The sequence below is a fragment of the Plutella xylostella genome, chromosome 23 (genome assembly GCF_932276165.1).
Source record: "Plutella xylostella chromosome 23, ilPluXylo3.1, whole genome shotgun sequence".
Classification (NCBI taxonomy): Eukaryota; Metazoa; Arthropoda; class Insecta; order Lepidoptera; family Plutellidae; genus Plutella; species Plutella xylostella.
In genome coordinates, this window is record NC_064003.1 from 2,098,919 (window position 1) to 2,126,151 (window position 27,233).

Genomic DNA, 27,233 nt, shown 5'->3' on the forward strand with positions numbered 1-27,233 from the left:
CAGTGTTGCAACTCTGTCATTTTAGAATGACTAACATTGATTAAAGCTTTTTGCATCATCTGGCTAATATGACGCAGAAAAATAATACCTACCTCATTCCAAAACCATGATCGAATACATAAAATATGTATATGAGATAGCGATCTTATATTATGATGTGTATGAAAGCTCTCATTTATGTTTATGCTACGCTCGCTTTAATAGACGGGAAAGAGCTAAATAGGCTCAATATTTTTATTGCTTTTTTTGCAAATCTTTCCTCAAATAATATAAATTTAGCAGAACACCCTATATGACTGATATAAACTGTTTTTCACGACCAATAACAGCACAATCTGCGTAAAAATCTGGATAGAAGTTAGACTAGTGCATGAAATATATATAGTGGCACCGTCCAATTTATTACCACGTAATTGGGAAGCACGCAGCATTAGCCGTTTTGCTATTCAGAAACCATTCTTGGTATTTGAAGGGTCGGCTGAATTCGAAATTGGGTGTGATGAGACCCTGATATGCGGTGATCGGCCTGACTGTCTAATCAGCTCTGATGTCGGTGGGAGTGGCTGAATTATAGTGACGGGAATGGAAATGTTCAACATACATACATAGTGAACCCAGAACGATTATAATTTAAATAGCAACGTATCGTACATGCAACGGCATTCAACAACCCAACATTCGCGAAGCCATAGGCATAACTAGTCTGCTTTCGACATATGTGTAGGAGATCAGAAGTTTAATCCGGAGATACGGAAATAATCTTATTTGTACTGGTTACTAATACTTGATGAGTACTTATTAAAATTTCGTTTTTGTTAGTTATCTAGTCGATATACTTACTCAAGAGATTATGATCGTAACTCAGAAATTGTACTCCAGCAGAGTTGTTTAATGAAGGATTATAGATTGCTGATGTGTCGATGACGGTACGGTAGCAGAAATGACTATTAATTGTTGACCACAAATAGACAAATAAAGAAACCTTTCTGCTCTCGTAACAGTCCTATAAATATGTGAGTATGTAATATGATGGCTGGATATGGTGGGTGCAGTAGAAATGAACTGCACATGTGGAGATGCGGCGGGGAAACGCGCAAATGCAAATATTTCCCTCAATACGGCGCAATGTGGGGGATGAGAAATGCGTACAACAAAATCTTACTTTTTATTAGTTTTTCTGTGACGTAAAGAAAAGCACTGTGTATAATTTGGATAGAAGCTGCGTTTTGAAAGAGCAGAAGTGTGTCAGTGTTGGTTAATAATAAATAATAATACTAATAACATAACTACTTACATAGAAAAACTTTTTTCTAAAACTATTTGTAATAGGAAGAAGAAGGCAGATAATAGTGTGATACACGACTCATGATTCTCATGAAACCTGTTCTAAGTAAAGAAAACTCTATACATTCAATTGGTATAGGTATAAATAATGTAAGTAAATATTTCATACATATGATATTAAGTATTTTTCTGCTCTGCAAAAAAAGCCTACAAAATTTTATAGGGAAAATATCCAAGATAAACTTAGACGTATTATTTGAGGAGCATGATAAAATAAATAATAAATTTCGTGGCTTTAACTTGGTATGGACGTATTACAGGATTTTCTTCATAAATTTTCGTATTTAGTATTGGAAACTTGCTCTCAGTTGGCTTCAAAGTGACTCGGAATCGGAAGCAAAACTATCTTGGATAGAAATAGTCCTACCCACAAACTATAAGTATCCCCATTTACAGTATGTCACTGTTAATTCATGACTAAATGAGTTGTCAGTGTTGGCAACACCAACACAAAGTTTATATTTTTAATATGTTATTTTGTTGTCTGACAACTCTCTTTCTATCTCTCTACCCACCTACCGACGTGTGTGCATATTGTTAATCACTAATAATCAATAATAGTATAGTCCCGCTTCGCTTCACTCAGTCTATTAATCGTGCAAAATTTCTCACCCTGAAGACGCACAGAGCGGTAATTGTGGAAACATTATTCACAAAAAAAATACTTATACTCTACGCTTCTAGAAATTCTAGAGAATTCTAAGTATTATTCATATCATGTTCCTAAGCAGTTTCAGTGACACTCGCGTTGCAGACATGTGAGCATGGCAAGCTATTCGTTTAAGTAATATTTCAAGCGCACTTTGCTTTGTGCTTACCCCCCGCGACAAGATACCACATTTGTCTTTCTTACTGTGAAATTGTATGTGAAACTGTATGTATCCAGTATACAGGGTGATTGCTAAGCCGATATATTCGTTTAAATGGATTTTAGAGAAAGGCATTTGCAGTCGATTAAACTCTATAAGGCTTTAAGCGAAACTCAACCATTTCGAAAAATGAATTTCCTTCTATACAGATTATGAGCATCCATCTATGCCGGCTATAAAGATTGAATTCTGAAAAAATATCGATCTTTGAATCGAAAAGCTGCCTTCGAATAAAATTGTTCATCAATTGTCAAAATAAATACAGTAGCCGTAATAATAAAATTGCTCTTCATTTGGAAAATTCCTTTCCGGCCTGGCCGACTTCCGGAAAAAAGATGGCAACTGGTGAAAAAAAAAGATAAAGTTGGATAATCGCCAAAAATATCACAGTCAGTGTCAACGGTCAGGAAAATACAATACAACACAATGCGAGTTTATTGTTCACCGTGGGTAATATAAAATTGTAATTATTATGAATTTCTCAATAAATATTATTAATAAAACTGTGTTATTTCCTTGGGTAGGTAAATGAAAGCATTTTCATTAAAGTGATCAGAGTATGTCCATAAATTTAAATGAAAATAGGCCTGGATCCTATGCTAACAAAATTATTAAACTGACCCTCAATAAAATTTCGGTCTACTTACTGAGGTTTAATGAGATAACTTCTTTGCGTCCTCTTTTTATAACATCTTCATTTATATCGTCTGATCTTATACGTCACAACCGGATAGTGTAATGGTTTGTGACCCTGACTGATATGCCGAAGGTCCCAGGTTTGATCCCAGGCCAGGTATTTGTTTAAAGGTTGGTGACTTGTCTACAAGTGGTGGTTGGTAGCATGGCAGCGCCCAGATATCACTACGTCAGTCAGTCCCTGTACGAATGGAGCTGTCACGCTGTCAAATTCATGAAAGTTGTGTAAAACCACTGTAAAACAGCAGACCTATCCCAAAAAGGGTAGACGCTCGGTGCAAACTCGAATAAAACAATACAAAAGGCACAAAATTTTATTTGGGAACAGGAAAATGTGTTATTTTCAACTTTAATGTAGAGTCCTTATGCACTAGCGGCTGTGGTTACATATTAAAATGTAATAGTGGCTGTCCGCGCGAAACACAATTTCATACTACAGCACAAAACGCAACCGTTAGTGCGTAAGCGCGTAAAGCTAAAATGCGTCCTTATTGCATAAAGCAATATCTACCAGACAACCTTTGAATGAAAGAGACGTATATTATGTGGGGATTTAAATTTGGTGGTGGATTTAGCTACAGTTTCAAATAGATGGTTGAAATACGGCGGTAGTCTCGTATCTATGTCAAGTGTTCGGGGCGGCGGCGGCGGCGGAGGGCGCGCCAATTACCAACCAGAAATACCCGCCGTTGTCACACTAATTACTGCTGACTTACTGTTTTTTGTTTACCTGTGCTTTAAAAAAAGCGAGGATTTATAACGGTTGTGGATTTTTTTACAGATTTGAAATAATTTTGTACTCTGTGTTTAGTGGATAAATAAGTTCTTGTTAATAAGATGAAGTTACTGTAAGAATCCTTTGCCCATTGTATTATTGTATATCTATTTGTTTTTACAAGTCTTATGTGCTAAATTCATAAAAACAAAAAAAAAGCAAATCATTATTTTACTGCAGTTTTATAGTAGCTACAATTAATTTAAGACTGCTACGAAATTGCTACGCGGCTACGAAACTGCTACGCGCTACGCAGTTATAATTCTTACGTATGAATATAAACCAAGTTATTATAAAGCTCCATAAACTAAAGAATACATGTTTTTTTCAGTACAAAGTGTTTAGAATACGAGTTTTAACAAGTTATTATCAGTATAATAAAGTAGTGCTTTTCTTTGATTTCAGATACGTGTTACAGCTGAAACTGCAATGAGTCAATTTTATGAATGTAAGTACCAACCAACATAATTGCATAGAATGCATTCCCATCTGTCGAATACCTGTAACTATGTAGGTGTATGCATGAATAGAGCCACCTCGAGGGACGAATCAACTAAATGTATAGGTGCGGCGCATCCTGGACAGACCTCCTTCAATCCTTCCACCATAGTGTCAATCCGTACCCTCAAATTCATAGAATGTATTGTAACTTTACAACAAGGTTAAAATTGACTTTGAAACACACGAGTATCGACTCTTTACATCCGTCAAAAAGTTGAAATTCATATATCACAAGGTTAATTTTAAACCTGTTGTAAAATGACTAAAAGTTCTATCAATTTGGGGGGTAGTCTGTATGTAAGTGATGTTAAGGAGTTAGTTATCTAACTGCTAAGCAAAGGTTTCGCCATGCTTACTCCACATTTTTCTGTTGTTGACCTCATGACGTCAGTTCAAAAATAAGTAAGAAATCAAATGACGGAGGTTTAAAACTTTTACTTGTCTTCCTGTATCTCATTGTGGTCGCATCTTATCGTATATTTTAGCATAAAGATGAAAAGTTGGGGCAAGTCGAAATTGCCTGTTATTTTTTATTACTTCAAATGGAAGTTTTATATTGTTTTTCAGCAAACGTGACAGTGGTTGGGTTTTACTTAGCTTAATTTTATTACGTCCGTTCTGTTTCGTTTTAAGACTCCTAAAGCTTTATTAAAACTCGTTGCTTTGAAGAAGTTTTTACGAGTTGCACATTATTTGGAGTATATGCATCCTTTCCATTATACACGTAGGTAAGTATAATAATTTACTTATGTCTTAGAAATTGGTTATATAAAATGCATAAATTTCATTATTTTCAGGTTGTTTAGTATTATTTTATACATATTTTTCCGAAAAGTGGGTGCAGTAATGCCTTTCTGCCCACCTCTCAACCTTTCAACAACTTTATTTGAGTGCATAAGATACACAATCTTTACACTGATAATGAAGAAAGACTAACAGACAAAACCCTGCCACATGTTTATAATATTAGAGCGGCTATTTTCAGGCAATCCCTTTATGGTGATTTCAAAAAGTCAATTAATCAATTAATCGTGAATATTCGATTTGTGAATAAAAATTTGCTGGTTGGAATTCGTCACGTCGAGTTGAATGGTCGGTGGGAAGCGTGAAATTAAATTACCTATTCGATTTGGAAATCTATTTTGATAATCTGTCAAACCTAACACATTCAAATTTTATTTTTGTACTATAGGCCATATTCAACTAGCCTGTATTTTTTTAAAAGAACTACGTCATCACGACCCATTACGTCCCCACTGCTGGGGCACGGGTCTCCTTCCAATGAAGGAAGGGTTTAGGCCTAGTCCACCACGCTGGCCAAGTGCGGGTTGGTGGACCCCAACACAAGCAAGCTTGTGCTGAGAGAGTTGTCGGGTAAGTGGGCAACCCGACTGTCAGATGTTTTCAAGCCGCCCGAAGGCCTCTGACTAGGCTTAACGACTGCTACCGAAGCAGCAACCGGGACCCACGGCTTAACGTGCCGTCCGAAGCACGGAAGCGTCCAGAAAAGCACCACTTGAAATTGGTCACCCATCCAATGGCTGACCGTGTCAGTTGTTGCTTAACCTCAGCGATCAGTTACGATCACTGAGGCCCGCTCGACTACGGACGCTTCGTAATAATGCTTAATCAGAAAAAAATATGTCCTGTCACAGAAATTATTCTAGCTGAAACGAGGTATAAGTGCATTGTACTCATTCAAATTACCTGAACTATCACGTCATAACAAATACACATTGTACAGCGACAAGCGGGTGGCCCGCTAGCGAGTCACCTCTGACTAGCCCTTCTGGTATAACATTCGTCAGCATTAATTTATGTGTGTACAACTCGTTTTTTACTATTTTACCAGAATTGAGGCGGCTGTCAAGTTAAAAATTCGTTTCCTTATCTGTGCCGCGGTTATCTGCGCCCGTAATTTATTAAAGCAATTTATATTTTTCCTTCACGGAAGGAACCTCCTGCGAGTGATGTTGTGTACCCTTTTAGGCCACTGGAGGAATGTTTTACATCTCTGCAAAGTTATCGTGGTTATTGTACATTAGATTACTGTTATTTATTTCAAGGAGGAGAGCCAGAATTGCTGTTAGCAATAATAGGTTGCCGCATGTAGTTTCAGAGTCATTATTCTTATTGGAGTTAGTGTCAAATTGCTTTGAGTCAGAGCGGCCACACTACTTTTAAAGCGATTATCGATACTAGCAGTTAGCCAGTCATATTCATTTTTATTTGTGTTGCATATTTTATGTTTAATTATTGAAAGAAAAAAATGAAGAAAGAAAGAAATACATTTATTGGGAAACATGTCATCTTAATTACACCCTATAAATTAAAACCCTCAACCTTAAAAAATGCATTATCAATTATTAACCACGCATCTCAAACAAAAATAAAAACATTGCAAAATATTTTTACGTAACTGCATGATTCCATTTCAAACTCATATAATGGCTATGTTATGGTCACGATTTAAAAACAAACTAAACAGGGGCCCGTGAGAATAAATAGCAGCAGCCTTCTCTTTATTAGGGAGTCAGGTCTCTCCTTACTCAAGGCTACCCTTTGTTGATGCCAAATTAAATGAAGCAAGCGTCAATGGGCCTTCACCAACATATTTTCGTAATGAAAAATATTATATGAAAATGTTTGTTGTACTCTTTTTCCTCCATCCATCCTTTCCTAAGATGGGCGAATCTACTAAATTGAAGCAAAATGCATGTAGACTTTTATTTTTATGACTTTAGCTGCAGTTCCCAAGTGAAATGGTTCTTTTTGTGAGAATCGGTAGCATTTTTGGAAGGTTGGGGTAAGGACAGATTATGTTTTTTAGTGGTTTGTTTTTCAAAGCCAATTTTCTTTTTATACCGTGCGGATTTTCATTAAACATGATCGTAATTGAGAAAGATAACATGTAATTTGAAACGTTAATTCCACGTTTTGTTCGAAACACTGGATTTACTTAGGTAAAACAAAGACAAAGACAGACACACTTAGATTACCATACATAGTAGAAAAGTTCTGACTTAGCTGCTTGTGAGGATCCAATTAAAGTTTGAAAACTAAGGAGTGCTTTTATGTTCCTTCATAAATAAATGTCCTATTATAATTTAAAGCTTATAACAAATGATAGACAAATGAGAGCCGGGCTCATATCCGATACATTAAATAACAAAACTTTGGTAAAACTTGGATGCTGCAACGCACCACTGCCTACCCTGCAAGGGAGGACTAATTCAAGACACGAGTGTTAATGTTATGTTAACATTTCACACCCGTACTGGCTGCTATGATTGCAGAGCTGGGTAGTTGTGAAGTTAGAGTTGTTCCGTAGTTGCTAGTTTTATCTGCTGGGTGTGGAATAAATTGAGATGTTAGTTTGGTGTTTCCTGGTGGGATTTCTCTTTGAATACAAAAAACCGGCCAAGTGCGAGTAGGGCTCGCGCACAAAGGGTTCCGTAGCAGCAAAATTACAGTTAAATCAACCTATCTCAAAAACTATAAGAGATACTTTGATCAAACCAAAAATCGTTGAAAGAGTTAATTAGCATGCATCACCTCTATTTTTTTTAGAATTTTATACCCCGTAGTTATAAAAATAGAGGGGGGGGGACATACTTTTTACGATTTTGAGAGCTGATATCTCAAAAACCGTTCACTTTAAGAAAAATGTTTTTTAGAAAACTTTATATCATTTTAAAAGACCTTTCCATTGATACCCCACACGGGTATGTACATCGAAAAAAAAAATTTCATCCCTCAGTTACATGTATGGGGGGCCCCACCCCCAATTCTTTTTTTTACTATTTAGTGTCATATTTTTGTAGCGGTTCATACAACACATATTCCCATCAAATTTCATCACTGTAGTACTTATAGTTTCCGAGTAAATCGGCTGTGACAGACGGACAGACGGACAGACGGACAGACGGACATGACGAAACTATAAGGGTTCCGTTTTTGCCATTTTGGCTACGGAACCCTAAAAAGGATTTGTATTTTCGGGTTTATTTGAAAGTTTTTGTTAGGTTTGGTTTGATTTATTAGAAAATAATATCTATATTATCTACAAACTGTAATTGGGTTTTAATCAGTTTTAAATGTTTTTTTATCTGAGTATCTTCTGTCCGTTTAGTTATTTTTATAATAGGTATTTATGTAGGTAAATAGGTAGGTACCTACTAATGCAAATGCACAGTTATCAAAATGCAAACACTGCAGATTTAGAACAAAGTATAAATCTCAATAATGTTTTACCTCTTTTTTTACTAAATGCTTACATACAAGGAGAACACCCTAGGCTACATACTAGGCGAAGAGACTAAGAGCGTAGACTTATATCTTCCTCTCATTAACATAAAATAAGTCCGCCACACGGTCCGATATATCCACATAAGACCAAAATTCCTTGGAAGCGCACCACAAGCCTCTGTCTCCAGGGGGTCACTCTATTATGACTAAAAACTATGTTTAGGAGCGCTAAACGTGCCGATTGCACGACAGCTCTCGTTCGTTCGTTTTTCGTCAGTATAGAGTAACCTTCCTGTTTCCAGCACTTGAGGCTGTTGACGTAATCATCCCTGAAATGAACACTTTATAACCATTGCCGTTGAGGAATACTTTACAAATCCCGTCTGACAGGGCAGCTGCCAAACAAAATTGCCTTCGCCTTAACACATCACTCCATTAAACGTGTCTGAAGCACTCCAAATTGGGGTCCTGAGAGTCATTTGTTTAGCGCCACACAGATTCATAATTAAACATGAACACGGTGGCAACGGCCGACTGATGTGGACTATGGATATTAGAGTTTGGTGTGATAAGACTAGGTACATAGAAGAAGCAAGAAGGCAGAAAGACTGTTTCGCATTAATCGCAACGCATCAGGGAGGTTACTCATAAAATAGACGAAAGAACGAAAAAACTGTAGCTTTAACCACGATTCTATCTCTCATTGCGTGACAATTCTCGTTAGTTTGTTCGTTGATTTAGTGAGTGACCTGATACAAATCGTACAATAGCGTAGCGAATCCAAAGGCACCAAATAAAAAAAAAATTATAAAAGTAATTAGACGTGAAACTATAATTTATTTGAATAAAGATAATTTACTACACGTCGATAAACTAAAACATCCATCGTCAAAAAACCTACACGTATATTATCTGTGCCACACACATGCCATAAACTTCTTTTTAGCTTACATTTATGTACTAAAAGATATAAAATATCATTTACGTATGTCGTCGTATGTATTTAATTGGTAGTTTAGCTCGAGCTCATAAAAGCAGTCTGCGTCAGCAATCTGTTTATGGGCTGTAATTATGACAATTGATCGTTCGTATTATTTGTAATGGATATAATATCGCATACAAAGGGAAAACTTATTTTATCGCCCAACGAATTAATCACTTAGGTGGCAATACCTACTTGTATGGACTAGCGAGCCTCTGTCCAAAACGCGTAGATGACGCTTTCTGTATGACACCGAGTATGTACCGGCGACTTTTAGTAAACCGCTCTGTTCGCAAATAACATTGATGTTAACTTATGTTAGTTCTACTACCTACCTAAACCTATCTACCTTAGAAATGAAATTGTATAAGTACCTAAATAAGTAATTTTAATACCTCCTTACTTAGTGCAAATGTAAAAGTAAAAGATAAGTACCTATGTATGTAGAAATTATAATGTTATATTCATGTTACTGCTTCGTAGACCACGATTGTATCTAGTGTCAAGACAAACCCTTTAGGTTTAATGGCACGTTAATTTAAAAACCTAACTATGTAACAAAATGTTTTGTATAAAATAAAAGTCCACCTTTTTTATTTTATACAAAACGTCCCCCCGATTTCATTCAAATCCGTTCAGTAGTTTTGGCGTGAAAGAGTAACAGACAGACAGACAGACAGACAGACACAGTTACTTTCGCATTTATAATATTAGTAAGGATAGATTCCACCATTTTAATTTCAACTCGAACTTTAAACAAAACAGTCAACGGAAAATAACCCTATTGCGTATTTTACCCGCACATACTAAGGGTAGAGTGTGGTGAGCTGTAAGGAATTCTAGGCCATTAATCTAGGATACATTCATTTGCATATGGTAATATGGTGTGAACATCGGGGAACTAAATGAGAAAACCCTAAGCTTTCCCAATTGCGAATTTCCTTGATGAAATAGCGGGGTCTTAACTGCTTATGACTTAGGGAAGGTCAAGGACATGTCTTCAGTTCTAGTCTTGGCCCTTGAGGTCTGGGGACAAGAGATTGTAGAAATAAATTAGCTTTGTGTACGTAATAAAGTGAGAAGTAGTTTTGAGGGTAGAAGCTAGAAGGTTGTAAAATATATATATGATATTTCTACTAGTGCGTCTCGCTAGTAATAAATATGAGGTGAATTACCAACATACTAACTTATTAAGTAGGTACAATTTTAATTTATTTTAGTGCTAAAATATCATATTATTATACAGTTTTCGTTTCCACAAGCGTTCCTATGACTAACTAAAAAACTTCAGTCCCAAACTAAATCTTACAATACGAAGACAGAACACCGTAAAGAAACAATTTGCTCTGCCGTTAACCTCACAATAATTGCTTCACTTCGTCACGTTCAAAATGAAAATCCTTTGAGTAAAAAAATAACTTTATTCTCGTTTTTCTTCCCTTAATTCCCGCTAAAGACAACAAACTGTAGGAAAGCTTTTTATTCCTCGCAGCGACATTAACATAGCAATGGATCTAGAAATTGAAAACTTTTAGAGATCCTTGCAAAATAAACCTTTAAAATCCATCCGCGCTTTCTAATAAAGTATTTTAAAGAAATAGTTTGCAATTTACCGCGCACAAAGCAATTTCCGCCACCTCAATTCTTATCTCCCCCCCACACATACGGAATCCTTCGTGAAATCTTTTTATTTCTTTTGTCTTAGAAGTTGCACAAGTTGACGTTTGTCGCTTTCATTTGCATGAGCCTCGGGGCTCAATTCTGATGCAAATCCAAGGAAAATACCGGCCAAACCGCTTTATTCATGAAGACTAACTACCAGGGAATTAGACCTGTTAAGGTTTACATTCAGAAGTTTTCACTTCGCCCCCTTCTGTGGGATTACGCTGGAACTTGCAGTAATCCTTCCATGCTTACAGTTTCAGCAACAAATAACTATATGTTACGATAGATATATGGGTATGGACGGCTAATTAAGTGAACAATAGAGCTGAATCTCACGTTAGCGTTAAATTTTAAGCAATCATTAAAAATTTATTAACGTTTGGCCGATTAACTAGGTAATTCGACAGTGGTGTTACAATATCTGGATACTGTGTGTGACGAAATACCTATCTAATAAAATTGAATTTAAAAAATATTGCGATCATGAATAACGATCTCTGGAAAACATGACTGGTAATAACCTATGTCTTATTTTAAAATAATCGCTAGTTTGCCAGTAGTTTAAGTCACCAACACTCTAACAAGAGATTAATAAAATACATAACCGAAGCATACCTTTAGTATAATGAAGTACCTAGTCCTCTTATATTATTATCTCTATGACATTTACTATTATAACATGTCATTATTATAACATAACACTTACTAAAAGCTTACATTATTCACTAACATAAACTCAAAGGTCAGCGCAAGTGTCAGATATCATTTCGAGCATAAGGACTTAGTTATTTATTCACCAAGCACCGCCCTTTTAGTGGCACCAAGTTTATTTGTAACTCGATTAACTACTAAACTACGTTTAAACATGACTAACACTATCTCTGTAGCGTTAACTACTGTGAATAAATTGAAAGTTTGTTGACCTGAGGTTAGGTTGATAGTTACAGCTATGAATATGCAAATACAGTTTGGTGACTGAATACGAGTAGAACATTTGAGTATATAAAAATGAGACCTGCGATTATTCTGTTAGCAAATCCACATATTTATAGGTACTACGTATAGATACGCTTTATGGATAAGCTTTAAGAATAATTTCTCTTCAACCGAAAAATATCCTGACAAAGGCATTCTTTCAGCCATTAAATACTTACATAAAAAAGCAATGTTAAACTCGTTGAAAACCTGAAAATGCATTTAAAAGCAGACTTTAGCTTAAACTAGGCTCACCGAAGCACTTTGTAAGCGAAGCGTCGAGGTTTGCATATTCAATCTCGAGCTACGAGAAAAGAGTAAAAAGTCCTTCCGCCGTCGAAATTAAAACGCCTCCAAACAAAACGACGGGGCTTGTTTAACAACAAACTAATTGTCCTTCGCCTCTGTCCCCACTAACAGTACTAACAGTCTTATTTCTTTGTTTACAGATTCCCGTCGGCCGGCCCCCGGCACGCTTTATTGAAAAAGTTTGCCTATACAACGCAAAAAAAACACTTCCGTATCGCTTCCTACAGTCTTTAACTCCATCAAAAGTTTAACCCTCGTGTAACCAGTGATTCCACTAACAACTTAAAAGTGAACAGTGTTGCTAAAGTGTAACCCGTGAAACGAAAGTGTGAAAAAATGTGCACGCGTGGCTGTTGAGAATGTGCGTGTGGGGTGTAAGGGTGCGTCCGCATTGAGGCACGCTGGGCGCGCGCCACGGAGAGTGCGGAGGAGCGCGAGGGCGCGGGGGGGGGAGCCTCGCCCGCGCCCTCCCCCGCAGCCGACGCGGAGGCGCCGCGCCGCCGCCGCCACCGCCGCCCGCTGTACCGCCGCCTCTTCAGCTATGTGCGCACCGCGTGGACGGGCGTCAAGTTCGCCTTAGGTAAATTGGTTTTTTGTGCCGTTTGTGGATCGCTCGGGTCAATCATGGTCATATTGTAAACAATTGATCTTATCCCAGAAGGATATGGAACGGATCACCCTCATATTAATTTGTGTGTAGCGAAAGCAAGTACTCACATCATTTTATTTTGTGTGCTATTGAGTTAAGTTGTTTTTTTTCATACTTAAAACCAACTTTTTACTGGTAAGGTGAACTAGGTTTTTCAGTTACTTTTTAGGCCCATCCTGAGTAACTTTACTCAGTAAATAAGATGAAATATTCGCTCTATTCATGTTTTATATTCTAAAATCCATCACGCTACGAAAAACTACCAAAAAAGCTTTACTCGTTAAAACTTTAAGTATGATCTTCAAAGTCAGGAGAATTTTAATTGAAATACTGAATAATCTGCTATATTTCTAGTGAAAGAGAGTTCAGATTGCCCTCCAGTCTGGAAACTTTAAGGTCAGACTGAAGACTACTTAAAATACCTAACAACTTTTTGCGGTGAAAAAGGAAAAGGTGTAAAGCCAATTAGCGCTTCGCCAGCTACCGAAACGGAAACTCGACTAACCAGATTTTACTTACCTAGGTACTTTTTTTTTAATATATTTTTTTTGTAATATAATATTTATTACTTAGAATCGTTTTTATTTAGAGCGGTTTTATATAGACTCGTTGGTACGGTCACTAAAGGAATGCACGCATGCAAGCCCATTAAATAAAAAAGGCGCCAAAAAATGGCTAGTATGAAATCACGATATACTGACGTTTATATACGTCGATAACGGTGCCATGCAGCCGTGACAGATCATAATATAACTATTATCGTTCATGGAAAAAATCCCGATACCTTTTATACGAAAAGCTGAATTTATATCAGCGCAATTTCCGATGAAGGATCTTAGCTTTACGTATTTACCTATAGGGTCAAAGGGAGGATTGTTTGATGTGGAAATTGAACGGGTTTCTTTAGTAGGCGCTCCGTAGCGCTTATATTTGTGCAGGAAAATGAGAGGAGAGTTAGGAAGGTAGTGTGTATGGAGCCTTGTGATTTTTATGGGACGTGGCTGGATAAGTAAAGTTTGTTTTTTTTGTTGCAATACAATAACTCGTATTTTCAGCAAACTATTTTTGTATACTTAATATAATATGTTATATAAATAAGAGGCAAAAAACAAAAAAAAAAAACACAAACAGGTAAATTAAACCTAATTAATACAAAAACTACATGTAACTTAGACCACATCACTACTTTCTAAAAATACGTTACAGCCGTAATATGACCGTAAAAACGACCGGTCTTCATATCACCCTTTATTATGTACCCTTCGGCTATTATCGTATAATCATTAAAAGACATTGCTAGCTAATAATCGTAAAAACGTATGAAGGTAGGCCCGCAAATAGTAAATTTACCGGCAATGACACTGTAAGGCAATGGTCACGTATGTGGCCTCATAACTCCAGTCGAGCACGTTACTAAGTAGTAACACAGTAAAGTAAGAACAGTGATGAATCTGTACAGTTGTACGAAAAAGGTAAGAACTATTTCAAAAATTAGTAGAAGCTGTTCAGGATGGCCCACCTGAGTCACCCTCTGCCTCTTTCAGCTACAACTACTATACCAGTTTTGCAACCGACTGTATAAGAATACCAGGCATTACGAATGAATTTAAAGTCTTATTTCATAAAGAATAATCCTGACAGGGAATAAGTAACAAATTACTTAAAATTAAACAGAAATAATAATATGATGATTATATTTATAAATAATATTTTCAATCAATATTAAATCGAGTATGTTTTTTGTAATTCCGATGCGTATCAATCTAGGACCAAGCACGTTTACTGTTAGATCAGTGATCTGTAATTTGCTCTCGTTTATATTAATATTTTTAGTAGCCATTACGTATTACGTATGGCTTAAGTAAAAAAGTATGTCATAAAATGATGGTATGAATATAGTATTGGTAATAAAAAGAGACCCTTTTTAAATGTCCTGTCGATTGCTAACGTTCAAATAATATGCGCTATTCTAGATAACGTTAGGTGTTATATTGATATTATGATGTAAGACTTTCTCGGGATGATCGGCTATTATAAATATATCTATTCTATCTACACTTTGTTTTTCTAGTAATATTATTTAAGTTACAGAAACATAAAACGCTCAATAGTAGGCTATATAAGAATGCTTATACAGTGGACCCCCTATAATCCGGCCCCTGTCTAATCCGGCGCCCCCTGTAATCCGACATAACAGAATTATGTTTGACAATCTTTGCTAATATACCTAGATCACGCAAGTTCGAACAGATCACAACTCGTATGCACCACCGCTATTGTGCTCGACGCGTATGCATTGTTTTAATTAGTTTGAATTTGACTACTAGTGATACCGGTACGGCCTAGCGTACGTTCATTGTTTACTATTTTTTCATTGTGTATTAGGTACTAACCTAGTAATGTCGTCACAAACCCAGAAGCGAAAGCACAAAACGTTGACAACTCGTCATTAGATATGTCGGATTACAAGGTACTCTTTCGTAAAAAATCCGGACTATAGGGGTCTTAGTCAGTGCTCTATAATCCGAAAAATTCGATAGTCCGACACTGCCCTGCATAATGTTTGCCGGATTACCGGGGGTCCACTGTATCTACTCCTTAATTAAAAAAGCAAACCAACTTTCACGTACTTTTAAAAACAAAACTTGAAGTGAAACAAGAAACTGTTGTCCTGAAAACAAAGTCGCCCGGCCGTTGAAAGTTGAAAACATTAGAATACCTCAAGAGTTAATTTCGTTAGTTCATTAAAACAACTTGAGTAAGCGAGCGTTCCTGAAACTTGTGGTTTTCAGCATCCGCCGCCGTGACTCACTGCATAGCAACTTTTACTCTATCGACACACTAATTATTATAATTAATAACTTTTACCGTAGGTATTAGTTTTAACCCTACATTCAGTAAAAGCAGGTAGGTGTTATGTTATATTATATTAACATGATATATTATTTATATTATATATTAACATGATGATAGAAACACACTATTATAGTTCAGTTTTAAATAATTTATTAGTTTCGATGATTGTACTTACATAGAGGTAAACGTAAATAACACTGTTAAGTCGTCCCTTTGAAAGGCACAATTCAAAAAGCATCAATAGTCAGCATTATAGCGCCATAACGATCCTCAAATTATTCCTTTTCATATTACAACGTTGGGTTCAAACTCTTTCAGAACTCGATCCTTTTTGCAGCGGATTGGCAGTAATGAAACTTTTTGGTGAGGCTTTTAGGGCTGTAGGCTCGCAACCTCCTTCTAACAATGTGCCAGCTATTATTCTTTTTAGATCGTTTCTAAATCGAAAATGCTGGCGTTTTATCTCTTACTTTCTTTCTTCTTTCAGTAGTTAACTAGTTCCGATCATCATTTAGCAGGAGTTTCTTTAGGCGTGTCCCAGATCTTTTTGGGAAAGTATATAAGCACTATCTTTCGAGCTTGAAGAGCTTTTACATTTAATCGTAATCTACGTATTACCATCCTAACTAATATTATAAATGCGAAAGTAACTGTGTCTGTCTGTCTGTCTGTCTGTTACTCTTTCACGCCAAAACTACTGAACGGATTTGAATGAAATTTGGTATACATACGGTCAAGACCCTGGGAAAGAACATAGGCTACTTTTTATCCCGGAATTCCCACGGGAAAACTTTTTAAGGCGAAGCGAAGCGCGCGGGAACAGCTAGTTTACCATAAAAACTCTATTATTCGTAACCTAAATTTAAACAGTATGTACCTAACAAGTTATTGTTCTGTGACAGTATTAACGTTTGCCAACCGCTACATTATAATAGCTATACTTACATACATTAGGCCTAACCAAATAAATAATTTACATATTTTGCAGGAAATATGGTGACTGTTTCACTGAAAATCTGTTCATGCAAATGTAACGCGGACAGACCCACTCTCCAAATAGCAAAATGGAAATTTATTAGCCAAATTATATTAATTTAGCATTTCAATGTTACTGTTCGAAAGTGATTTCAGGATAGGATACCAACATTTATAACAAAATAAAAAGATACATAGGTAATTTTATTTTGATAATATTATTTTAATCAACACTGTGAAGAAAGACTTCGTATGCACTTATTGCACAATGTATTATTAGGTCAACACACGCCAGCTATTTCTGCCAATTTATAATTGGATTGCATCTAAATTGTCGCTTCATAATAGGTTGGCACCAAACCAACGTAAGTAGTCGATCAGTCGCAAACCTCTCGCCTCTCGGGTCGCTAAACAACAATAACTGTGACATATCAGTGTGTTTCCAAACATTTGTATTTCTCGGCAAATCACTTTAACGAGTGTACGACTCGACCGTATCAGCGTTGTTAAATATTAAAGTGTTGAACCGAAGCCAACGTCTCAGTGTCGTCTCAAGTACAGCGCGCAATAAAACCACTGCGCCCGTTCACTGTTTGTGTTTTGTAAACTATTCGCACTGCACAATTTAAGAGTGTTTATTTTACGTATTCAGACAAACTGTTGCGTCTGCCGTGTGTGTGAGGAGCGAGTCGCACTGCCATTACGGATATCGCGAGTGCGACAGAGAGGGCCGCGAGCGTCAAGCAACGAGCCTTGAGCCTCATACGGACGAAGAGGTTCAAAAATGTGACCGACACTGACGTAGACTTGGAAGCAGTGACGGTAGAAGACGGTGAGACAGTGCCCGTAACTGTAGTCCAAAGTATAAAATCCAGTTTGAAAGATAAAAGATCTAGGAAGATTAAAGGAAAGTCGGCGAAGAAAAGAGTTCGGTTTTCAGACACGGACGAGGCATCAGAAAGGATTCCGTTCTGTCGCCGCTTTGTGCGTTTTTTCCATTTCCTCTGGCAGTGCACGAGGAACACAGTGCAGGCGGTGCTGAGTGAGTCACGTTTTGTTTTCTTTTAGTTTTCCTTTGTTTGTTTTTCGAACGCATTCTGATAACGCTACAGAAATTTGGACATACCTAGGTTGTCTGAGCTGATCCTTTTAAAATAATAAGAAGTAAAACTTTAGAATACAAAATTTTATGTAAAACGTAAACAACTCCTATAAAAATATCTGGTTTGCAAAATAAATTATTTTGCTGGCTGCGGTGTCTAGCATTATTTCCGGTACAGCGATCACAGTTATTACTTTTCTTTTTTATTTGCGCTGCTGTGAAAGAATATTAACATTTCACGTCAGCCACTTTTATTTTATACCGTAGCTTTTATGGATTACTGAAATAGTTTCAGGATGTGATAATTTGATAAAGTGGTTGGACCAAAATTATAATTAATATAATAAATATTCTTATAAAATAATGTATTTACCTACACCATAAAGTTTCAGTGATCAATTTCGAATTTATTTAAAATTTTAATTGGTAAATGTATGTATGGACAATAGCAAATACTTCCAAGGTTTATCAGTACAAGTATACTGAAACGTTCAGGAAGTAGATGGAAGTCCGAAATAGTTGTTCGAATTAATCACGAAACCGGCAGGCGTTAGTTTACCAACAATTTCGTAATTGAATTTCTGAACGATACCCCGGAAAGTTGCGGCTAAGAAATACGAAGATACGTGATTTCTTTTATTTTGTGTTCAGGAAAAGAAAATAAATCAGCTTCGAAAAGCGATGACGGGACTCAGGAATATAGTGAAATCAACTTATCTGTACCACCATCGACTAATAATCACGGATGAAGACAGGCTGAAGAATGGAGGGTTTGCATACAACTACGTCAGCTGCAACTGGCCCAGATAAGGTTGGTTTCGCTATTCGTGCTTCATTACATTAGAACCATGTCAAACTAGAGTCCATGGCACCACTGAAGTCCGATTATATTTCGTGGTTTCATTATCGATATAAATAACTGTGTAGTACTTTGACCTGTTGGGCAACAATCGCACGTTTTAAATTCACTCGATTCTAATTCGATAACTACTTTTTTCCCATCACTACTACTCCCTACCCCCTGACCGCCCAGCTTGCTGTCCTCATTCTTTTTCCGTGCGGGCAACAGTCAACAAGTTAGAAATGTCTAAAAGAACCTACGAAGAAAGGATTGACTATTACAAAAATAAAATTAAAAAGTACATGGATAAAGATCGACAGAAACGACGACGTTTGCGGTTGAGTTCATCTTCGGATGATTTCCCAGAAAATGACTACAGTAAGTACCCATATACAATATTATTAAGTGTTCCGAAGTGCTTGTGATACCAATTACTGAAACCTAGCCGACAATGATCTGTTTAGTTACAAACGCTCATGCCGGTTTTATATTGCCATAGATTCAAAATTGAACACGGCAAATAAAATTTCAAAACTACCCGCCATAGATTCATTTTATGAACACGGCGTTTTCAAATCAAATCTGATTTACCCTTTCTTCTCCTTCAGGGAGCGAGACCCTGGTGCTCGACCGAGACCAGGAGGCTATCATCGAGACCATGGACCCTCCTCCAGATCTCCGAGATGATTTAAGGGCTGGCTCCGCGGAGCCGCCCTCAGAAGACGCAGTGGACTTGATCATCGAGCCAACAGCGTCGGCCACGGAGCCTCCACCGGCCACAGAGCCAGCGGTCGCCGACCAGCCCACGGGCGCCGAACCCACCACTTCAACGACGGACGTAGACCCCGATATTTTACAAGCTCTCGGGGAAGCTACGGACGTGGGACCTACGTTTGGTGAGGAAATACACCAAACTTTATGCCAATTATGGCAGCCCTTACTTAAAAAAGGTATGTCCAAAGAAGCGAAGGACAAAATTTTAAAACAGTACTTGGTTCCAAGCAACTGCACACTGCTGCAGGCGCCGAAACTTAACATTGAAGTCTCCGCGACAGCCAACGAGATGGTCAAGTCACGTGATAAAAAAGTGGAGTCTGCCCAGCAACAACTTGGCGCGGGCATCACGGCCATCAGCAGAGCACTGACGACGCTGATGACGACAAATAATAAAGTGGAGGCCGTTAGAGTATTAAGTGATGGCTGTCGGTTGCTATGCGATTTGCATTTTATGGAGACACAAGGCCGAATCAAAATGCTCGCATCTGGGCTTACTAAGCCATTCCTGAACGTCATTCAAGACAGTGTACGGGACGAAACTTTGTTTGGTAATAATTTGTCTGAGAAGATTAAAGCATCAAATACTATAGAAAAACAAGGTATGCAAATAAGGAAGACACCACAACCTCCGAAAGCCACCACGTCCAGCCACTCAGGACCCAGACCTTCCCAGTTCCAGGGAAATTGGACGGGCCCTCCTCGGTACCCATACCCACCGAGACGGGGGGGGCGCGGGGGACAGCGGAGGCCGCCACCCAGTGCGCGCCGCCCGGCGCCGGCGCCCGCGACCAGCAGGCCGCCGCCGCCGCAGGGCAGGTCGCGTGCCCCAACTCGTCCCTGATGCAGGTACATTCTGGTCGTATTGCCTTTTATCATAATTGCTGGCTTAATATCACCAACAACAATACTGTGTTAAATTGGGTTAAAACAGGTGTTACTATTCCATTCGTCACACAACCTTATCAAATAATGAAGCCTAATAACCATCAGTCTCTTACAGAACAAATGGAAATGTCATTGGCTATTGATAATCTTTTAGAATTAGGTGCTATATCTCACGTTGAACCAATACCTGATCAGTATATTTCTAAAACTTTCTTAGCACTTAAGGCTAGCGGCAGCAAAAGATTTATTCTTAATTTAAAATCTTTAAACAAGTTTATACCTAAAAATCATTTTAAAATGGAAGATTTTAGAACTGCTTGCAAATTGCTTCAACCAAACTGGTACATGGCGAATATCGATCTCAAGGAATCATACCTACTTGTTCCTATATCTGTCGAAGATCGAAAATACTTGCGTTTTGAGTACATACCACCCGGCTCCGCCGAACCGTATACCTATGAGTTCAACGCCATGCCCTACGGGCTGGCCATAGCACCTAGGTGCTTCACTAAGATAACAAAGGAATTAATAACCCATTTACGATCAAAAGGATATAAATCTGTCCATTATTTAGATGGTTTTCTGTGTCTAGGTCGCAATTATAATGAGTGCATTGCTAATGTTCGAGAAACCATATTGTAGTGTTTGTCTGTAGCTATAAGCTATAGTGCACAGTCTCGTGCGCACTTGTAGTGGAGCGGCGCGGCAGTGGTACGAGAGCCGCCGGCGAGGGTACACGCGCCTGCTTGCATACGGTGTAGCTGTCGAGCCTGTGTCTGTCGGAGTCCTAAATATTACATGGCAACGAGGAAAAAGGTCAGTGCAAATTCAACTGTGTACAAAATGTAGGTGTAAAATTATAATAAACAATAAATACAGCAAAGAAAAAAAAACTTGTGTTGATAATGATAAGTATGCTTAACCGTTATTTCGAATAGCTGATTATTCTGGACAATATGGATAATGTTTGCTTATAGTGACTTAAGAAACAATTTGCCCTAATGAAATGCAGATAATTATTATTATTGCTGATGAAAATTAGTCATTATATCACTCGGCACCCGCATAGCTTATGCAAATAAATAACCGCTTCATCAATCAATATTGTTGAATGTGTACCTACTACGTTCATGCATGTCATAATCAGGTACCCATGTACATATTTGGTATAAAACCAAAGACAGTAGGTAACTAATTGTTTTTCTATAGTTAAGTACATACCTATAGTTAAAGATGGAACTTACCTACTGCGTAACGGCTACAGTGACCGATACTGCACAGCATAATGCGTTTGGGCAACAAAAACATATTACATACTTTCTATTAGTGAATTACCTTCCTACCTATTCATGACTGTGTGTGCGATGGTTAAGTGAGTATCTATGTGTTAGTAATAAGTAATCTAGGTACCTAATGGTCATTGTCGTACTCATTAAACTTGAGTGATGTTTTTTTTATTACTTACCTTTATTGTAAACATAGTTATGGTGCTCTTACTTACCATTTGTTTCGTGAAAATTAGTAGTGTTTTATCCTTCTTAGAAAACTGGCCTATTCATATGCTGTTGCAGGGTTAGATTAATTGCCTAGTATGTAAATGGGTAGTTAAAGTAGTCATCTTCTATTTGACTTGAGTGAATTATCTACTAGAGGTTTTCTATTAAGTAGGTAGGTACCCGTAATAGTACCAACTTACCTACATTTAACCGTTTAATATAGGTATGCCAAAGAAAACTGTGAAATTAGTGCATGTGAACTGTGGAATGTAGTGACTGTGTCAATTAAATTAAAATAGGCATAGGTACTTAATACTTAATGCAATAATTTTATTGGTAGGTAGGTACCTACTTTAAAAAAGGTAATACTGGCTTAGATCGCAACTATAAAGTTGGTGCCTTACTAAGACTAAAGTCGCGTAGGTATACATAACATAACAATAGCTAACAAATTGTATTTATGATGGCGTATTAACGCAACCATTAAATTGGTAATTATGATGGCGTATTTAAACGCATCCATTAAATTGGTATTTATGAAGGCGTATTAACGCATCCATTAAATTGGTATTTATTTATGATGGCGTATTAACGCAACCATTAAATTGGTATTTATGATGGCGTATTAACGCAACCATTAAATTGGTATTTATTATGGCGTATTAACGCATCCATTAAATTGGTATTTATGATGGCGTATTAACGCATCCATTAAATTGGTATTTATTATGGCGTATTAACGCATCCATTAAATTGGTATTTATGATGGCGTATTAACGCATCCATTAAATTGGTTCTTATCATGGCGTACCAACGCATCCATTAAATTGGTTCTTACATGGCGTACTAACGCATCCATTAAATTGGTCATTATTAAGGTTCACAGTGCACGTAAACTTTCAACCATTCAGGATAGTTTTGCATTGTTTACAGGTAGCCACATTAACTTAGGACAATGACAGCAGTACCACTGCTGGATAAACTCGACCTTACGGGCGATGGCGCTTCCATTGGTCAGAGATGGGAGAAATGGCTACGGTCTTTAAGCATTTATTTGGATACCACCGATATTAAATGTCCAATTAAAAAAAGGGCTACACTGCTTCTTCTTGGTGGCTCGGACCTTCAAGATATATTCTATAATTTACCTGGAGCCAACGCTGAAGCGAAAGACAATGCGGACGTTTTTAAAATTGCAATTGATACATTAAACGATTATTTTGCGCCCAAGCAGAGCAAAGTTTATGAGCGACACATCTTTCGGTTATTGGCTCAGAATCAAAATGAGAAGTTCGATCAATATCTTGTCAAACTTAGAAAACAAGCCGAAAAATGTAAATTTGATAAGCCGGATGAACATCTTATTGATCAAATAGCAGAAAAATGTTCATCAACGGATCTAAGGAAAAAAATATTGACAATAGGAGACGATATAACTCTAGATAGAATCATTACTGAAGCTCACACGCTAGAGGTAGTTGATCACCAAATGAAGAATTACAGAGAAGACTCCAACCAGGAAACTAATGCTGTCTTTCAAAAAAAGAACGCTGATAAGGCTTACAACCAGCGACGAATAGCGAGCTGTAACTGTACTAGATGTGGGAGCCACAAACATGAAGCAACGGATCAAACTTGCCCAGCCCGTGGTAAAAAATGTCATGTTTGTGGCAAATTAGGCCATTTTAGGCAATGGTGCAAGAGTCAGGTGGCACAAAAAAGGAAAGCAACGGAAACGAAGAAACAAGACAGACAGGAAAATGACACTAGAAACAAAAAGATGCGGAGAGTAAACAACGTTGAGGATGCGGAAGAAATTGACTACGTATTCTATGTTGACAACGACGCCACTATAGAATGCGTCATGGGTGGAGTTAAATTAAATATGCTCATTGACTCAGGCTGTAAACCAAATTTGATCACCGACAAAACATGGAAACTTCTAAAAAGCAAAAATATAATATGCACCAAGCAAGTAAGCAAACCTGACAAGACGTTGATTGCATATGGAAGCAAAACACCGCTAGACGTACAAGGCTCTTTTGAAACATTAATTGAGACGAATGGTAGATCCGAGCGAACTACTGTCTACGTGATTGGTAATGGCAGTCGCGATTTGCTCGGAAAAGATACGGCTGTGCTGCTGGGGGTTCTAAAATTAGGCATTGGAATAAGCCACATTGCGGATAAACCATTTCCTAAAATGAAAGATGTACTCATTGAGATACCAATTGACGAGCAAATGAAGCCAGTATCTCAACCTTACCGTCGCATTCCAATCCCTATAGAAGACAAAATAAATGCAACAATAAAGGAATTGCTAGACAGTGACATTATAGAAGAGGTGCATGAACCTTCTAAGTGGGTATCCCCGGTTGTACCTGTACTCAAAGACAATGGTGATCTACGAATATGTGTTGATATGAGACGGGCTAATCAAGCTATCTTGAGGGAAAATCACCCATTACCGTCTATGGACCACATGCTGCCCAAGATAAATAAAGCACAACTATTCTCCAAATTAGATATCAAACAAGCTTTTCACCAAGCAGAATTACATCCGAACTCCAGGCACTTGACAACTTTTATAACATCAAAGGGTTTGTACAGATACAAGCGCTTAATGTTTGGAATATCCTGCGCGCCAGAATTGTTTCAAAAAATTGTCGAAAAAATGCTTATCCAATGCGAAGGGGTGATCAATTTTATTGATGACATATTGGTTTATGGGCGCACAGAGGAAGAACATGATGAGCGATTGGGGAAAGTACTAGAGGTGCTGAAGCAAAATAATGTACTCCTCAACGAAAATAAATGCATTTACAAGGTGCCAAAAGTAAGCTTTCTTGGTCATGAACTTACGCCAGAAGGTGCGAGGCCTTTGGACAAATACATAAAAAGCATCGAAAACTTTCGAGTTCCAAAAACCATTGAAGAACTCCAAAGCTTCCTAGGGCTCACCAATTATATAAACAAGTGGATCCCAAATTTTGCAACTGAAACTGAACCGTTGAAAGAGCTTCTGAGAAAAAAGCTGGGCAGGAATTCAAGTTTGGAGCAATACTGGACGAAAGTACACGATGAGTCGTTTCAAAAACTTAAAGCTTTGCTGACTAACATTCAAACTCTTGGGTACTATGACGTAAATGACAAGACAGAAGTCATAGCCGATGCTAGTCCTGTCGGTCTAGGGGCTGTGTTAGTACAGTATGACAATAACGGACCAAGAATCATAGCCTATGGGAACCGCACGTTGACTGATTGCGAACGACGTTACAGCCAAACTGAAAAGGAGGCTTTGGCCATGGTTTGGGCCATTGAGCATTTTAACGTTTTCCTCTTTGGCAAACAATTCGACCTCATCACAGACCATAAACCCCTGGAAATCCTGTTTGGACCAAAATCTAAACCGTGTGCACGCATTGAACGATGGGTACTCAGACTCATGGCATATCGGTACAACATCAAATATAGATCTGGGAAATCAAATATTGCCGACTCCTTATCACGCCTCGGGCAAGACACGGATAAGCCTAAAACGAATATTCAAGATCATATTCAGTTTATTGTACACTACGCCAAACCTCAGGCAGTTTCAATGAAGTCTTTGATTGAGCATTCGGAAGATGACCCAGAAATAAGGAGTGTGAAGAAAGGATTAGCTAACAACGAATGGGACGAATCAATAAAAACATACAAAGTTTTCGAAAATGAACTCTGTTTTTACAACGGGTTATTGTTAAGGGGAAACAGAATTGTGATACCTACGAAATTGAGGAAAATCGTGTTGGATGCCGCTCACGAAGGACATCCAGGGATAGTCGCGATGAAAGGGCGACTCCGCTGCAAAGTATGGTGGCCTCGTATGGACAAAGATGTCGAAACATTGGTAAAATGCTGCAAAAGCTGCACTCTTGTAGGAATACCAAACTTACCCGTACCGATGAAACGACGAGAGCTTCCGATTGCTCCTTGGGTAGATGTCGCGATGGACCTTTTAGGACCTCTACCCAGCGGTGAATATCTCCTGGTGATCATTGACTATTACAGCAGATACAAGGAAGTAAAGGTCACAAAAATTATAACTAGCTCACAAATAATAAAACTGCTGCGAGAAGTATTTAGCCGACTAGGATATCCTTCTTCAATTACTGCTGATAATGGGCGCCAATTCGTAAGTGAAGAGTTCCGAAAATTTTGCCAAGACTGCAATATAATACTACATAACACTGTACCTTACTGGCCACAACAAAACGGAGAAGTAGAAAGACAAAATAGAGACATTCTTAAAAGGCTCAAAATCTGTAAATTAGAGAAGAAAGACTTGAAGGAATGTCTTTGGGATTACCTGATGATGTACAATTCCACGCCCCATTCTACCACTGGAAAAGCTCCGTCAGAATTATTTTTCAAGCGACAAAACAGAGATAAAATACCCTCTATGATTGATATAACTGAAAACTACGATTCTGAAGTAAGAGATAAAGACAAGGAACAAAAACAAAAAGGGAAAGAATATGCGGATATGAGAAGAAGAGCCCAAACATGTGATCTAAAAGCAGGAGATAAAGTATATGTCAGAGAAGGAGACGGAAACAAATTGACCTCAAATTTCAACCCTACACCACATGTCGTTGAACAAACTCAAGAAGGAGATACAATGGTGAGAAATGAAGAGACCGGTAAAGTGCTACGAAGAAATATCATGCATTTGAAAAAGATTGAAGGTGAATGGAGATCAATTAACCCAGATACTGAGAACAGTGAAGCTGATCATTAAAATGTAAATTATGAAATCATACTTAGGTCATTGAATTACTTTGTTGCTAAGGTGCATCTGTGATTGTGTGATTTGTGTGATTTAAATAAAGATAATTACAAGGAAGGGAATGTAGTGTTTGTCTGTAGCTATAAGCTATAGTGCACAGTCTCGTGCGCACTTGTAGTGGAGCGGCGCGGCAGTGGTACGAGAGCCGCCGGCGAGGGTACACGCGCCTGCTTGCATACGGTGTAGCTGTCGAGCCTGTGTCTGTCGGAGTCCTAAATATTACACATATTATTATTAGAATGCCTTGGCTTTGTAATAAATTATGACAAAAGCTCACTGCAACCTCAACAAAGCTGTAAGTTTCTGGGCTTCATATATAACACCACAGACATGACATTGTCCTTACCTATAGATAAACGACAAAAAATTCTGCAACTCGTGCAAAAATTTCTAAGCCTACCCACTGTTACAATACGCGAATTCTCCAAACTAATTGGTACTCTTGTGTCAGCGTGCCCAG

General features: G+C 37.8%; 2 protein-coding genes across 2 annotated transcripts in view; both read left to right on the forward strand.

Moving 5' to 3' along the window:
* The window catches only part of LOC105396024 (Kv channel-interacting protein 1), a 175,578-nt gene that overhangs the window by 39,246 nt on the left and 109,099 nt on the right, over nt 1-27,233 (forward strand). The window contains exon 3 of the mRNA XM_048629594.1: nt 12,741-12,944. Coding sequence (XP_048485551.1) covers nt 12,741-12,944 — 204 coding nt within the window. The remainder of the gene's footprint in view (nt 1-12,740; nt 12,945-27,233) is intronic.
* LOC125490397 (uncharacterized protein K02A2.6-like) lies at nt 21,085-26,830 on the forward strand. Its single transcript, XM_048629498.1, has 2 exons — nt 21,085-21,265; nt 22,879-26,830. Exon 2 carries the CDS (start codon nt 22,901-22,903, stop codon nt 26,723-26,725), a length of 3,825 nt encoding a protein of 1,274 aa, XP_048485455.1. The 5' UTR covers nt 21,085-21,265; nt 22,879-22,900; the 3' UTR covers nt 26,726-26,830.

What these genes read in the sequence shown, in the direction of transcription:
- LOC125490397 (XM_048629498.1), top strand. Translation starts at nt 22,901, where the DNA reads ATGACAGCAGTACCACTGCTGGATAAACTCGACCTTACGGGCGATGGC.